Source organism: Lutra lutra, chromosome 17 (assembly GCF_902655055.1).
Source record: "Lutra lutra chromosome 17, mLutLut1.2, whole genome shotgun sequence".
Lineage (NCBI taxonomy): Eukaryota > Metazoa > Chordata > Mammalia > Carnivora > Mustelidae > Lutra > Lutra lutra.
The window spans coordinates 50,680,580-50,693,954 of NC_062294.1; the positions used below are offsets into that span (position 1 = coordinate 50,680,580).

General features: G+C 54.7%; 1 protein-coding gene across 1 annotated transcript; it reads right to left on the reverse strand.

Moving 5' to 3' along the window:
- Window positions 1–1,158: 1,158 nt before the first annotated feature.
- SLC1A5 (solute carrier family 1 member 5) lies at window positions 1,159–12,387 on the reverse strand. Its single transcript, XM_047711293.1, has 8 exons — window positions 11,229–12,387; window positions 8,451–8,493; window positions 7,972–8,019; window positions 6,926–7,092; window positions 5,031–5,264; window positions 3,856–4,050; window positions 3,587–3,721; window positions 1,159–1,959 (listed from the first exon to the last, which is right to left on the reverse strand). Exons 1-8 carry the CDS (start codon window positions 11,795–11,797, stop codon window positions 1,725–1,727), a joined length of 1,626 nt encoding a protein of 541 aa, XP_047567249.1. The 5' UTR covers window positions 11,798–12,387; the 3' UTR covers window positions 1,159–1,724.
- Window positions 12,388–13,375: the final 988 nt, after the last annotated feature.

The following is a 13,375-nucleotide window of genomic DNA, read 5'->3' on the forward strand; positions in this document are numbered from 1 at the left end:
GCACTCCCAGCTCCTTCCAACAACCCCAACCAATTTCCCTGAATACCATTAAAACTCTTAAAACACTCTTATAACCACCCAAGGATTTTGGCATAATGGAAAGCATTGAAAACACTAATTACTTCATTATTCAACACTTAATGAACTCATTAGTGGTTATGTTTGTATGCAATGCACAATGATTTTGCACCAAATCAAATATGAATTATATTTTTCTTTCACCCTTCAACGACCATGAGATGTAACTAAATAAACAACAACCAAAAAAAAATGCTAAAGATACTCAAGATACCATCTGTAATTGGACTCAGATTGGTGGTGCCTCCAGGCACCTGGGCAGGAGCCTAGAAGGGCCCTGGGAAGGGGAAGATAATGATCAGTAACATGTAACATGTCTCAGCAAGGTACAAGGCAGGTCAGAGGTACAAGGATCAGTAGAGCCTATGAGGCTCCAATGGTACCATCCACAACCTGGACTCAAATAGGACTTCAAAAGAGTTGCATGGCGACAATTTTATTCGAACGGCAAATTCGGGGTTTAAAAGGAGGGGATATGTCCCTACTGGCACTGTTTGGATAGTGAGAGTTCAAGTATCAAGGAGCACCCGCATTCCTATGTTGGTTACCCTGGAAAATCAATTTCTTCCCAGGAGTCGCCCGAATTTTCTCAGCTGGAAGATGGTCTACACAGGCTAAAATGCACACATCTTAAGTGCACAGGGGAATTTTTCCAATGTATAGGTCTGTGTAAGCAACACCTGTCTCAAGATACGGGACGTTTATCGGATCGTGAAGTTTCCCTGGGTCCCTTCCCAGTCACGAAGTCACCCTCATAGGTCATCACTGTTTGGATTTCTCTCACTATAGACCGGTTTAGCCTGTTCCAGACCCTCACAGAAATGGAATCAGGTTGCATGAACGGTTTCCAGCTCCTTTCACTCCAAATGTTATCTGTGGAATGCATCCAAGAACGGCTGTCCATCACAGAACGATTGTACTGATCTATCAACTGGTACATTTCAAAATTTTGGCAGTTACAAGGAGAGTGGCTGAAGACATTTGTGTCCTGGACTTTGGGGGGACAGTTTTTTTCTCTTTGGTTTAAGTGGAACTCTTGAGCTGTTGGTAAATGCACATATGTTGACTTGATAACAAACATCTGATGAGAAATGCTTGACAACTTTATTGCTCAAAAAGGCCCTTTGGAGTGACAGCAGTCATTGTCCTTGATCTCCCCTCCCCAGTGGGGTCCCATGGAGTGTTTCTGTTACTGTGGAGGGGACAGAGGGCCTGGAGACAGGGTGGGATGTACCGCAGAGTCACAAAACACACACACACACACACACACACACACACACACAGCTACCAAAATAGCCAGCAACCCACTGAACATTCATCCTCTCCAAGAGGGCAGAAGTCCACGTGACAACAGGTGCCTGGAGATGGGGAGCCCAGAAGAAGACATTTACACTATTTCTCCATCTTGTTTCCCAGCCATGGGTGGGAACATGAATCGAGGACTGGGGAAGTTTGGGGAAGAAATACACACACATACACATATACCCGGCACTGAGGCCTCCCAGATCTGATGCTGGGTCAGGGGGCGGGGCGAGCGCCTGGGGCCCCCGGATCCCCGAACGTGCAGACAGAGCCTCCAAAGCCCTAGTTCATAATCCCAATGTCCAGAGCGGCGCCCATCAGGGCAGGGAACGCCCCTATGGGGCTTACATAACTGATTCCTTCTCGCAGGGGTCCGCATCCCCAGCAGGTCCCAAACGGTGTTTGAGGAGAGGGTCCCCCTCCTCGGTGGGGGCGGGCAGCGGAGACAGGGGCATCTCGCTCTTCACTTGGATCAACTCTGGCACCGAGCTCCGTAACTCCGAGCGATCCACGTAATTTTGGAGGAGTCCCGCCCCAAAGGCATCGCCTTCCACGTTGAGGACGGTACAGGACCGGTCTCTGAAGGGGGATGAGTGACAGGGAAGTGAGTGGGAGGGCCGAGGGTAGGGCCCAACCACCCTGCTTTTCCCCCGCAAAGCCTGGAGTCCCCATGGCGCCCTCCTTCGTGGAACCCGGCTCTCCTCCTAGACCCAGGTCATCCCTCCATCTTCTCAGGACCCAAATTATCCCTTCATCTTAGAACCTCAAGACCTTTTCATCCAGAGTCCAAGCAGCCCCCTACCTCTCTTCTTTCTCATGGAATCCCAAGGTATCCCCACACTTTCTCTGCCTCAGAACTCCAAAGATCTTCTCCTCCATCCTCCCAGGAGCCCAGGTGATTCTTCTTCCCAAAAAAATCACAAAATTTGCTCCTCCTGGAACTTCAAAAAGTCACCCCTTCCTTCTCTTGGGGCCTCAGAAGACCCATCCACCTCTCTTCTTCCCCCTGATAGACTACTTTCTCACTGAGGCCTTTCTACTTATAATCTTAGAGATCTCTTTTCACTTCCTCTTTATACTTTGTGTGTGTGTGTGTGTGTGTGTGTATGTGTACATCCCATTTTAGAAAATTGAGCTATAATTCATATACCATAAAACTCACCCTTTTAAAAAAATAATTTGAGAGAGAGAGAAGCAGCGGTGGGGGAGGGGTAGAGGGAGAGGGAGAATCAGACCTCCCGCCAAGCAGGGACTTAATCCCAGGACCCCAAGATCATGACCGGAGCTGAAGGCAGGCACTTAACTGACTGAGCCACCCAGGCGTCCCCAAACTCACCCTTCAAAAGTATACAATTCAGGGGAACCTGGATGGTTCAGTTGGTCGAGAGTCTGACTCCTGATTTCGGCTCGGGTCATGATCTTAGGGTTGAGATGGAGCCCTGCATCAGACTCCACACCTGGCATGGAGCCTACTTAGGATTCTCTCTCTCCCTCTGCCCCTCCCCTTTGCCCTCTCCCTCACCCATGCACATGCTCTCTCTCTTAAAAAAAAAAAAAATACACAACCCAGTGGTTTTCAGTATATTTCAGTATATTCAGTATATTGTACAACCATCGCTGCTATTTAATTCCAGGACATTTTCATTGCTCTAAAAGGACACCCCCACACCCACCAAGCACTTATCCCCCAGCCCCCAGCAACTGCTAATCTATGGTCTATAGAAGTGCTTATTCTGGCCATTGCATTGAAATGGAATCACAGATGCCTGGGTGGCTCTGTTGGTTAAGCCACTGCCTTCTGCTCAGGTCATGATCCCGGGTCCTGGAATCGAGTCCCACATCGTGCTCCCTGCTCAGCAGGGAGCCTGCTTCTCTCTCTGCCTCTGCCTGCCACTCTGCCTGCCTGTGCTCTCACATGCTCTCTCTCCCTCTCTGACAAATAAATAAATAAAATCTTTAAATAAAATCTTTAAAAATAAAAATCTAAAAGAAATAAAATCTTTAAAATCTTTTTTTTTTTTTAAATCATACACTATGTGGTCCTTTGTATTCTGCCTTCTTTCACTTAGCGTGAGATTTTCAAGGGTCCCATGTGCTAGCATGTACAAATGTGTGGATGCTTCATTCAGTTTTACTGTTGAATGAAATTCCATTCTTACAGATATATGACATTTTAGGTAACCTGAAGCCCCAAACCCACACTTACACTAGCCAGTCCACAGCCAGGATCAAGGAGATGTCCTGGACGGGCAGGTTGACCGCCTCCAGGATGATGGCCAGAGTGAGGACACCCCCGGCAGGAATGCCCGCAGCACCCACGCTGGACGCCGTGGCGGTGACTCTGCGGGAAGAGAGCGGAGGTCAGGGACAGGGGCCTCGGGAAGCCTGAGGAGCTGGCTCCCTCCAGCCCGTGTCGGTTCTCCGGGGAAGGGTCAGATGGGCCGGGGGTCCCGGCCGCAGCCACCCCACACTCACAGGATGGTGATGATCTTCACAAAGTCCAGGGATTGCTGGTTCAGCTGTGCAATGAACACCGCGGCCACACACTGGAAGAGCGCCGCACCATCCATGTTGACCGTGGCACCGATGGGGAGGATGAAGCGACTGATGTGCTTGGCGACGCCGTTCCTCTCCTCCACGCACTTCATCATCAGCGGCAGCGTGGCGGAGCTGAAGGGAGGAGCTGCGGTCAGCGCGTGCCCCGCCCCCTGCCGAAGCCCCACCCAGTCTACCGCCCCGCGGGCCAATCAGCGCACTGCAGGCTCCGCCCACCAGCCTAGATCCCCTCCCCCGCCACCCACCCACCCACCCACCCCTACCCTGTCCTCGCCAGCCCTCCCTGCTCTACTCTTCCAGAGCCAGAGGAGCCTGGGATCCTGCAGAGTGCCAGGATTCCAAAGCATAGGAGTCCTGGACCCCCTGGGAGAGTACAGACTGCTATCCTTCAAAATACACACTAAAATTCAAACCTAAAGTCTGTAATGCCTCGGAGCTCACTCACCCCCACTCCCTCCCTGCTCCACCAATAGATCCTGTCTAAGAATTGCTATTCTGTCAGGTACGCTGCTGAGGGGAAGGCGGGGTTCTGAGGGCAGAGGTGGACAAAACACCTAGAAGGGAGTGGAAAGGGCTCCTAAGGGATTAGATCCAGGGTGGAGCGCGAGACCATCGCCCCCCAGGGCCAGGTCTTGTGGAGGAGGAGTGGTTCTCAGGAAGGAAAAAAGGAGAAATCTCTAAGACAGGGGTTTACTAACAGGGAAGGTGGGGGGTATTCCAGAACCTTACAAGAAACTCACAAAGTATGTCCCCTACACCCAGATCCAGTGTCTCCAAATACAAAATTTCAAGGATGGGGCGCCTGGGTGGCTCAGTGGGTTGAGCCTCTGCCTTCCGCTCAGGTCATGATCTCAGGATCCTGGGATCGAGCCCCACATCAGACTCTCTGCTCAGCAGGGAGCCTGCTTCCTCCCTCTCTCTGCCTGCCTCCTCTCTGCCTACTTGTGATTTCTCTCTCTGTCAAATAAATAAATAAAATCTAAAAAAAAAAAACAAAACAACAACACAAAATTTCAAGGGTCTCCAGACAGCTGATGCCTAACGCAGGCCCCTTAAACTTAGAAATCCTGCATGAGTCTCCCCTGAGGCCATACCTAGAAGAGGTCCCGAAGGCAGTGGCCAGCGCCGTCACGATGCCCCACAGGAAGCGGTAGGGGTTTTGGCGGGTGAAGAAGAAGTAGATGAGGGGCAGCACCAGGAGCCCGTGGATGGCGTGGCCCAGCAGACAGCACAGGATGTATTTGCCGAGACTGGCGAACAGCATCCCCACGTCCTCCATCTCCACGATCTTGCCAGCCACCAGGAACAAGATGCCCACAGGGGCATACCTAAGCACCCAGGAGACAGATTGCGGCCTCTGACTGTGTGTCCACAGAAGCACCAGGCTTTGGGCTCAGTACACAGCCTGACCACAGCCTCCCTTGTGGGCAGGAAACACCTAGAGCAGCGTGTGCCGAAGTTTGGGCACCTTGCCTGCCATCCTCCAAGCTCTTTCCCCTTGCAGATAGGACAGCAGGGAGATAAAGAAGCCTGGGGGTTTCTAAAGCCACTTGGAGTTGAATTACTAACCAGATTCGGACTTAACCCGTGGCCCCCCCAAGTGAGTCATTTACATGTTCTGCGTTTGTAGGTTACAGTACCTACAGTGATTTAAACTGATACAATCTCTCACCACATCATGAAAATTAAAAAGTCTGTAGCTCGTGTCTTAGTAACAACACCCAGACACGAAGCATTTATCTTGGGTTGAGCCCTGGAACACGATGGAATCTTTATCACAATGCCGCACAAGCTCCTATTTTAGTCTCCATGGCCACCGTTGAATTAAAATCTAACAGGTTGGTAGGGGCACCCAGGCGGGTCAGTCGGTTAAGCGTCTGCCTTTGGCTCAAGTCATGATCCTGGGGTCCTGGGATCAAGCACCGAGTCAGGCTCCCTGCTCGGTGGGAAGCCAGCTTCTCCCTCTCCCACTCCCTCTGCTTGTGTTCCCTCTCTGTCTGTCAAATAAATAAAATCTTAAAAAAAGAATCTAATAGGTTTGTAAAACAGGTACATTAAGGCTACTGGCCTCATAGGTATGTTGGGGGAAATAGGGTGCCACGGGAAGTGCCTTGAAAGCTCTTTGTATACAGTAAGAGATCTATAAACTTCTACTGGAGCTATTATCACCCTCTCCTGGAGTGACAGTCCCAGAGGCGCTTGTGCCTCCCAGCCAGGAGGCCTCCCCCAAGACTGCCTTCCCAGTTTGATCCCTGTGGCTAGTTGTTGCCCAAAGCCTTTCCCCTCTTTGGTTAACAGAAGAAAGGCCCCATTGCCCAGTGGGGCCACGGGTTAAGTCCAAATCTGGCACAGCGAGGTTTGGCCAAATGCCCAAGCTCCAGCCAGTGGGAGGTGCCCAGAAGTTAAACAAGGACATGCTTGATAAATATTAGCTGATACTCTTTATTGTGCCCATGCTATAGGTTAGGCTTTGTCCCAAGAAGTTTACACTCATTTGTGTCTGATACTGTCAGTCCCATTTTCCAGATGGGGATACTGAGGCAGAATACGGTAAGTCACTTGTGATAGGGCACACAGGTGGGAGGTCATAATGATGATGATCATAGCTAAGAGTAGCTCAGGAGGTACTGGGCACTTAAACACTTCATAAGTGCTTGACCTAGACCTCCACCTAGACCTCCTATTACTCATTCCTTCTTCATGGTAACGCGGACATTGGATCCCGTTCAAATCTCTGCAGTGGAGATGCATTCACTAAGCTGTGGCCACAGCCCGGCTGGCGTCAGTCTCAGCTCCCAGGGAGTACAGGACTCTCCTCATCTTAGAATGAAGACACCGAGCCACAGACAGGGTAGGTCACTCGCCCAAAGTCACAGCCAGGGGATGGGCAACACTGGGTGTGAATCCAGGCCATCTGGCTCCCCGGAGCAGAGAGACGGGAGGGCTTCCCCGTCCCATGTCCCTCCCCCGCCCCCCTGCCACCACCTACCACATGATCCAGGAGACCAGCACCATGGTGGCGTCATTAAAGGAGTTGAAGAAGCGGATGAGGAGCTCCCCCTCGGGTCCCAGCTTCCGCAGGGCCACACCAAAGACAATGGCAAAGACCACCAGGCCCAGGATGTTCATACTCTCCACCTCGGTACCAACGGGCACCTTGGGGTAAGGAACAAATTGGGATGGGAGGATGCTCAGTTAACTTGCACAGCCACTAAGGGCCCTGCTGGGACCCAACGTGGACGAAACAGCTCTTGGAGCTCATTTGTCCCTTCCTCCCAAGGCTCACAGTCCAGGTCCAGGAGACCTCCCAGGTCACTGTGGACCACCCAGAGTGACTGGAAGAGGGGAAACCCAGGAGAGTGTCGGAACTGAGCGGGGATGCCGGCTTGGTGGGTGGCATGGTGGGGGAATCAGGGAGGGCTTCGTGGAAGAAGGGGCTGAGATCTGGAGAAAAGGAGGATTAACCAGGTAAAGAGAGGTGCTAGAAGATTCTGGAGAGGGGAAACGATGTGCAATAGTCTGGAAATGAGAACCCCTTGGGCATTCAAAGAACAGAAGGAAAGCCACTGGGGCTGGAATAGGCCAGCCAGAGTCAAAACATGAGGCTGGGTGGGTGGCTGGGCAGAAGCCTGAGCTCGCAGCGTCTCATGGACTGTGGCGAGGAGCCTGGGCTTTCTTCTGAGGGCACTAGGGAGCAGAAAGGGGCTCTGGGTAGGAGGGAAACAGGTCAGGTTTGTGCTTTGGGGAAAGACTACTTTGTGCCTGGCTGAGGGGAGGGGGGAGGGGGGAACCGGGGGGCAGACCAGAGAGGGGGCCAGGGTGGGTTGGGGGCAGAGAGAAGCCTGCACCAGGGAGGGAGAAGAAAGGAGCAAAAATGGAGAGACCAGAAAAAATAAAAATTGGGCAGCAGCGGCAGATTATAAAGCAAATACCACCAAAGGTTGGAAGATGCCAGTGGTAGGCAAGCAAATGCTGGGTTGGAACAAAAGAGAAAAACCCCACCAATGGGCGGAGGGATGGGTCCCCTTCTCTCACCTTCACCTTGGTCCCGTTGATGCTTCGTGTGTCATAGGAGGTACTGTACTGCAGGTAGGGATGGGCAAGGTCAGTATCAATGCCAAGGAGGCCCCACCCCACCCCATCCTGGCACTATCAGTGCTCCAAGCCGGCCCTAAGCACCCCCTCAATGCAACCCCACCAAGGTGGCATTTTCCTACCATGTGCCCATTTTCCAGAGGTGGAAACAGAGGCAAGGAGAGGAAAAGGCACTTGCCCAGGGTCACACACCTAGAATTAGAACCCCAAAGGGGCTCAGAACCCATATTCTCCTTCCTCGATGAGGGGCATGGATGGGTTTCACAGGCCCCCCCACGAACTCTCCAAGAGCATTCAACAATTTGTGAATGCGCGTGCCTTTTCAAAAATCACCTGAAAGCAAGCACCCAGGGGCTACAGCTGGCTGTGTCCCTCCCCACCTGCCCCCCACCCCTCGGGACATAGCCCCAAGGACTCACTGAGCGGAAGGCTGCAGACACCAGGTTGGAGGGGAAGATATTTCTGCAGAAATAGACACGGAGGGCGGTAGGTTATTAAATACCCCAGGAGGAACTTGGGCGGGGGGGGGCGGTCTGGGGGGCTGCCTTGGCCTCTTGGGATGCAAAGAACCTTGGAGGCCCCATGGGCACCCAACTATGGTCCCCACCCATGCGTCAGGCCGGGTGTGGTCAGGCAGAGCTGGGCCCTGGCCCGCTCGCTTGTCCAGGGGGTGGGAAGTCTTGAGTTGGCCTCCAAGGGCCCCGGAAGCCTGGCCTGCTAGCCTCGACCAGCCCCGAGGGATTGTGGACTAGAGGTGAGGAACGCTGGCTTCCCAGAGCAGGCTGGGGCAGGGTCACCCTGGGCCTCAGCTCCACCCCAAGCAGCAAACTTAATACCCAGGGCGTCTTGCATCAGCCACTTCCTCCCTCAAGGCTCAGGCCTTGGTGCCCGGGCTGAGTGGGGTGACAGGGTATGGGGAAGATCTGGGTGTGTGGGAAGGAGGTTAGTGAGAGAGAGTGACAAGGGATGGCTGTGTGTGTCGTGAATGTCTGTCTGGGCAGCAGCGTGCACTAAACCCCAGCGAGCGTGTCAGGGAGTGAGACAACGGCCTCTTGTGTCTCAGAGTGGGACAAAAATTCCAGCAAATGTGTCTACTGTAGTCCCCGCAGTGCTTTACATAAATCCACTCGCTCATTTATTTATTTTAATTTTTAAACTAGGCTCTCCGCGGGCCACCTGGGTGGCTCAGTCGGTTAAGTACATCTGCCTTCAGCTCAGCTCCGGTCATAATTCTGGAATGGTCATGATCCTAGAGTCCCAGGATCGAGTCCTGCATGGGGCTCCCTGCTCAGCATGGAGTCTGCTGCTCCCTCTGCCCCTCACCCCGCTTGTGCGCGCTCTCTCTCTCACTCTGTCTCCCTCTCAAATAAATAAATAATTAAAATCTTTTAAAAAAAAATAAATAAGTAGGCTCCCCACCCACCATGGAACCCAACTCGGGGCTTGAACTCACAACCCTGAGATCAACATCTGAGCTGAGATCAAGAGTCAGACACTTCACCAACTGAGCCGCCCAGGCGCCCCTAAATCCACTCCTTGGATCCTCACAACAGCCTTCTGACCCATTTTATAGAGGAGGGAACCAAGGCACAGAAAGGGAAAGGAACCTGCCTTGGCTAGGAAGCGGCTAAGCTGAGATTTGAATCCAGGCAGCTGGCTGCGTAGTTCTAGCCACGCTCCCCCTGCCCCCATTCTGGCGTCCTCCCTCACCAATGATGTTTCTCAAGTGTTGGGATCGGGTTGGGGGGTGCAGGTTAGTGCTCAGATCTGTGGGACGGTGTTGGTGCATACAGGCTCTTGAGCACGGATGTCTGGGCAACGCTCAATGCATTGGAGAGGTCGGTGGCATCCATGAGCGGCTGTGTCAAGGGAGGCTAGTTCCTCTGTGTGCGTGAGGACACGTGTGACAACTGGTATAAGGCCATGTGTCAGTGTGAGAGGCCGCAGCTGTGGCCAAGCGTCTGTGTCCAGCTGTGTGCCAACTGGCTATAAAGTCGTGTGGCTCTGAGATGTTCTAGCAAAGTCTCCGGAGCTGGCCGACTGCCAGTTCCTTCTATTTTGACACACCGGGGCAGCAGCGTGGACACATCAACGGCCTCCGAGTGGGCGTGCCCATTGGCCAGAAGGCCTGTACCCACCCAGGCCAGGCAGGGCTGGGTCAGGACCCCGCTAATCTCCCCCAGCCAGGAGGCACCCGCCCACTACAACTTCTAGACATCAAGCCTGCCCCCACATCTCTCACCCCAGCCGACACGGATCTCCCAAGCGGCTGGGAGAACCCAGTTCCGTGACTCATCATTTCCTCCTGTCACTTCCAGGAAGTCCCCCAACCAGCCTGGAGACCCTGAATCAGCAGGTCCCAAAGGGCAACCCAGGGGTCTGCCCACCTCAAAATGGGGAGAGCCATTCTTGGGTGCGGAGCAGAGATCAGAAGGCAAAGAGTCGGCTGGCTTTCTAACTGGCCCCTTTTTGAGCAACCCCCTGGAGGTTTGGGGGCGGGACAGGTGGAGAGAGAGCCCAGACGGGCTCCCCAGACAGGAGGAAATGGAATGGAAAGTCCTCGGAGGTGGCAGGGTTTAGCAGGAACATATAAAAGAGAAGCTGCCAGGGCCCAGTTGAACTGGGCGGGGAAGGGAGGCTGAGAAAAGAGCCTGGTTATGTCCGGGTGACACGTAGTGTGGGGAGCCCTGGGGCTGGAGGTCATTCATATCTCCTCAGGGTCTCCCACGGACTCCTTTCCCAGGGGTTACAAGCCCTCTGACTCTGGACTCAAATTCTGATCCAGAAGCCCTATCCTGAGGCCCTTAGCAGCCCCCAATCCCCTTCCAAGTCCCCCCGCCCCCGCCGCCGCCAGACCCTCTTATGTCTCCTCCCCGCCACACAGTCCCCAGGCATTACTCGTTTTTCCCTCTCTAAGACGTCCTTGCCTATCAACCTTCTTGTAGGGTCCCGGCTTATGTCTCCAGGCGCCCACATCAGAAGCCTCCTTCCCCGGGAGTCTGTCCTCTCCCACCACCCAGCATCACCACCCCTCACCATCCGGTCCTATCTTCCTCCAGACCCCCCGGGATGCCATCTCCTGTTCACGTGGCCACTCCCGCCATCCCTAACATGCGTTCCCTCCCCACATAGCCGGGGCACCCCCCTTCCTCCCACTCCCGTCCAATCCCGACTCCACCGGGCGGGCGGGGTCTGACCTCACGAGATCCAGGAACGAATCGAGGACTTCCTTGCTGGGGGCCTCTTCTACAGCTCCCTCGGTCCCGACCGAGGCGTTGATGGCGGCGAAGGCGGCGCCCGGTCGCAGGGCCAGCGCCAAGCCCACGCCGAGCGCGGACGCCAGCAGCGTGGTGACCAGGAAAAAGAGCAGCGCCCAGGCGCCCAGGCGGCCGAGCGCGCTCGAGTCCAGGCTGGCGGCGCCGCCGATCAGGCTGCACACCACCAAAGGCAGGATGATCATCTTCAGCAGGCGCAGCAGCAGCTCGCCGGGGAAGGCGAACGCCGCCAGGCGCTCGGGGCCCAGAGCTTGAGCCCCGCCGGCCCCCGAAACCCCCAGACCCAGCGCCACGCCAGCCACCACGGCCACCACGGTCAGCAGCACCAGCAGGTTGGCGCGAAGGCAGCGGCGCACCGGGTCCCGGGAACGGCAGCATCCGCCTCCTGTCGCGCCCGGGTCCTCTCTGGGGACCAACGTCGGGGCACCGTTCGCGGTGGGCTCAGCCGCCGCGAACCCCTTGGCGTCTCCCCGAGGCGGATCGGCCACCATGATGAACGCCCCGGAGTTCCTTAGCGCTGGAAGCTGGGCGCGCTGGGGACTCCTTCCTGGGACGCGGACGTTCCTTAGAACCGAGGAGTTTTATAACACAGCCTGGAGGCTGGAACTTTGGAAGGTTCCCCGGAGTTGGGAATTCACAGCACCTTGGTTCCTGGAGTACCCGAGATCCCCAAGCTGGGCGCGGAGGCTCTTCTGCTCTCCCAGATTGTGTCTGGAGCCCGAAATCTGGGAGCGCTGGGCTCCTTCGGCCCTAGGGATGGGAATACAGGGGTTTATCAGGCTGGGACCCGCGGTCCTTGGCTATAGAAAGCTGAAGGCGTCCAAGCGGCAGAGGTCCTCAAGAGGCCATGTCCTGGTAGCGCAGATCCGGGAGGCAGGGATCCGGGGTGCCGGGGTCCTGGAAACGGAGGCTCGGGAGTTGAATCTGGGGGGCGGGAGACAGAGCTCCGGGAAGAGGGGAGCCAGGTTTTTGAGTCCGGGAGAGAAGATCCAGGCGCCTGGCTGCGGAAGGCGACAGTCCGGGTCCCTGGGAGGTAACGGCGACGGGCCCCGACAGAAACTCGCGGGCGCGCCGCGTGGCTCTGAGCCCACCGGCGGAAGCTTCCAGGATTAAGGGCAGGGGCGAGGCTTGAGAAGGCGGGGAGCGAAATGCGGGCGCCGATTGGCTGAGTCGCGTTCGGAGCCCTCCTGTGGGCGAGAGGTGGGGCTGAGGCCAGAGTCTGGCCAAGTCACCCATAGAAGGCAGACTTACAGAGTCTGACTACAGCCAGGGGCAGGGTCACCGGAGGGGGCGGGGGCGGGGCCTGGCCGGGGGCGGGGCGTTGAGGGGAAACTTTTTTCCCGCCAAAGGAATCCGGACATGGCTAGGGGCCGTTAACCTGCAACGGTTCTCGGGCCTGAGGGTCTCTAGAAAGTGCAAGTGAGCCGCAGGTGGTTCAAAACCCAGCCTGCAACGCCTCTAGCCTGAATTCGGTCTTTTGTCGCCTCTGTCTCTCTCGGAACTCAGATTCTTCGAATGTAAAATGCAGATTATTAAAGCTCATCCCACACATAATTGGTGTAAGATTTAAGTTACATGGAATTACTTATTTTAATAATGCTAATAACTTAAAAAAATAAATGTCCCAGGGGCGTCTGGCTGGCTCAGTCTGTGGAGAGTGTGACTCTTGATCTCGGGGTTGTAGGTTGGAGCCCATGTTGGTTGTAGAAATTACTTAAAGATAAAATCTAGGGGTGCCTGGGTGGCTCAGTCGGTTAAGCACTTGCCTTTAGCTCACTCAGGTCATGATCCTGGAGTTCCAGGATTTCCCCATAGGGATTGTTTTAAAGTGGGCGCTGCGCCCAGCATGGAGTCCAATGCAGGACTTGAACTCAGGACTCTGAGATCCAGACCTGAGCTGAGATCAAGAGCCTGTCGCTTAACGGACTCAGCCACCCAAGCGCCCCGGTTTTTTTTTTCCTCTCAAGGTAAAATGCACATGCAATGAAATGCATAGATTGTAAGCGCCATTTGCTGATTCTGACAAACGCATAGACCTGACTTCATGGGAATCTTCATAACTCCTTGGT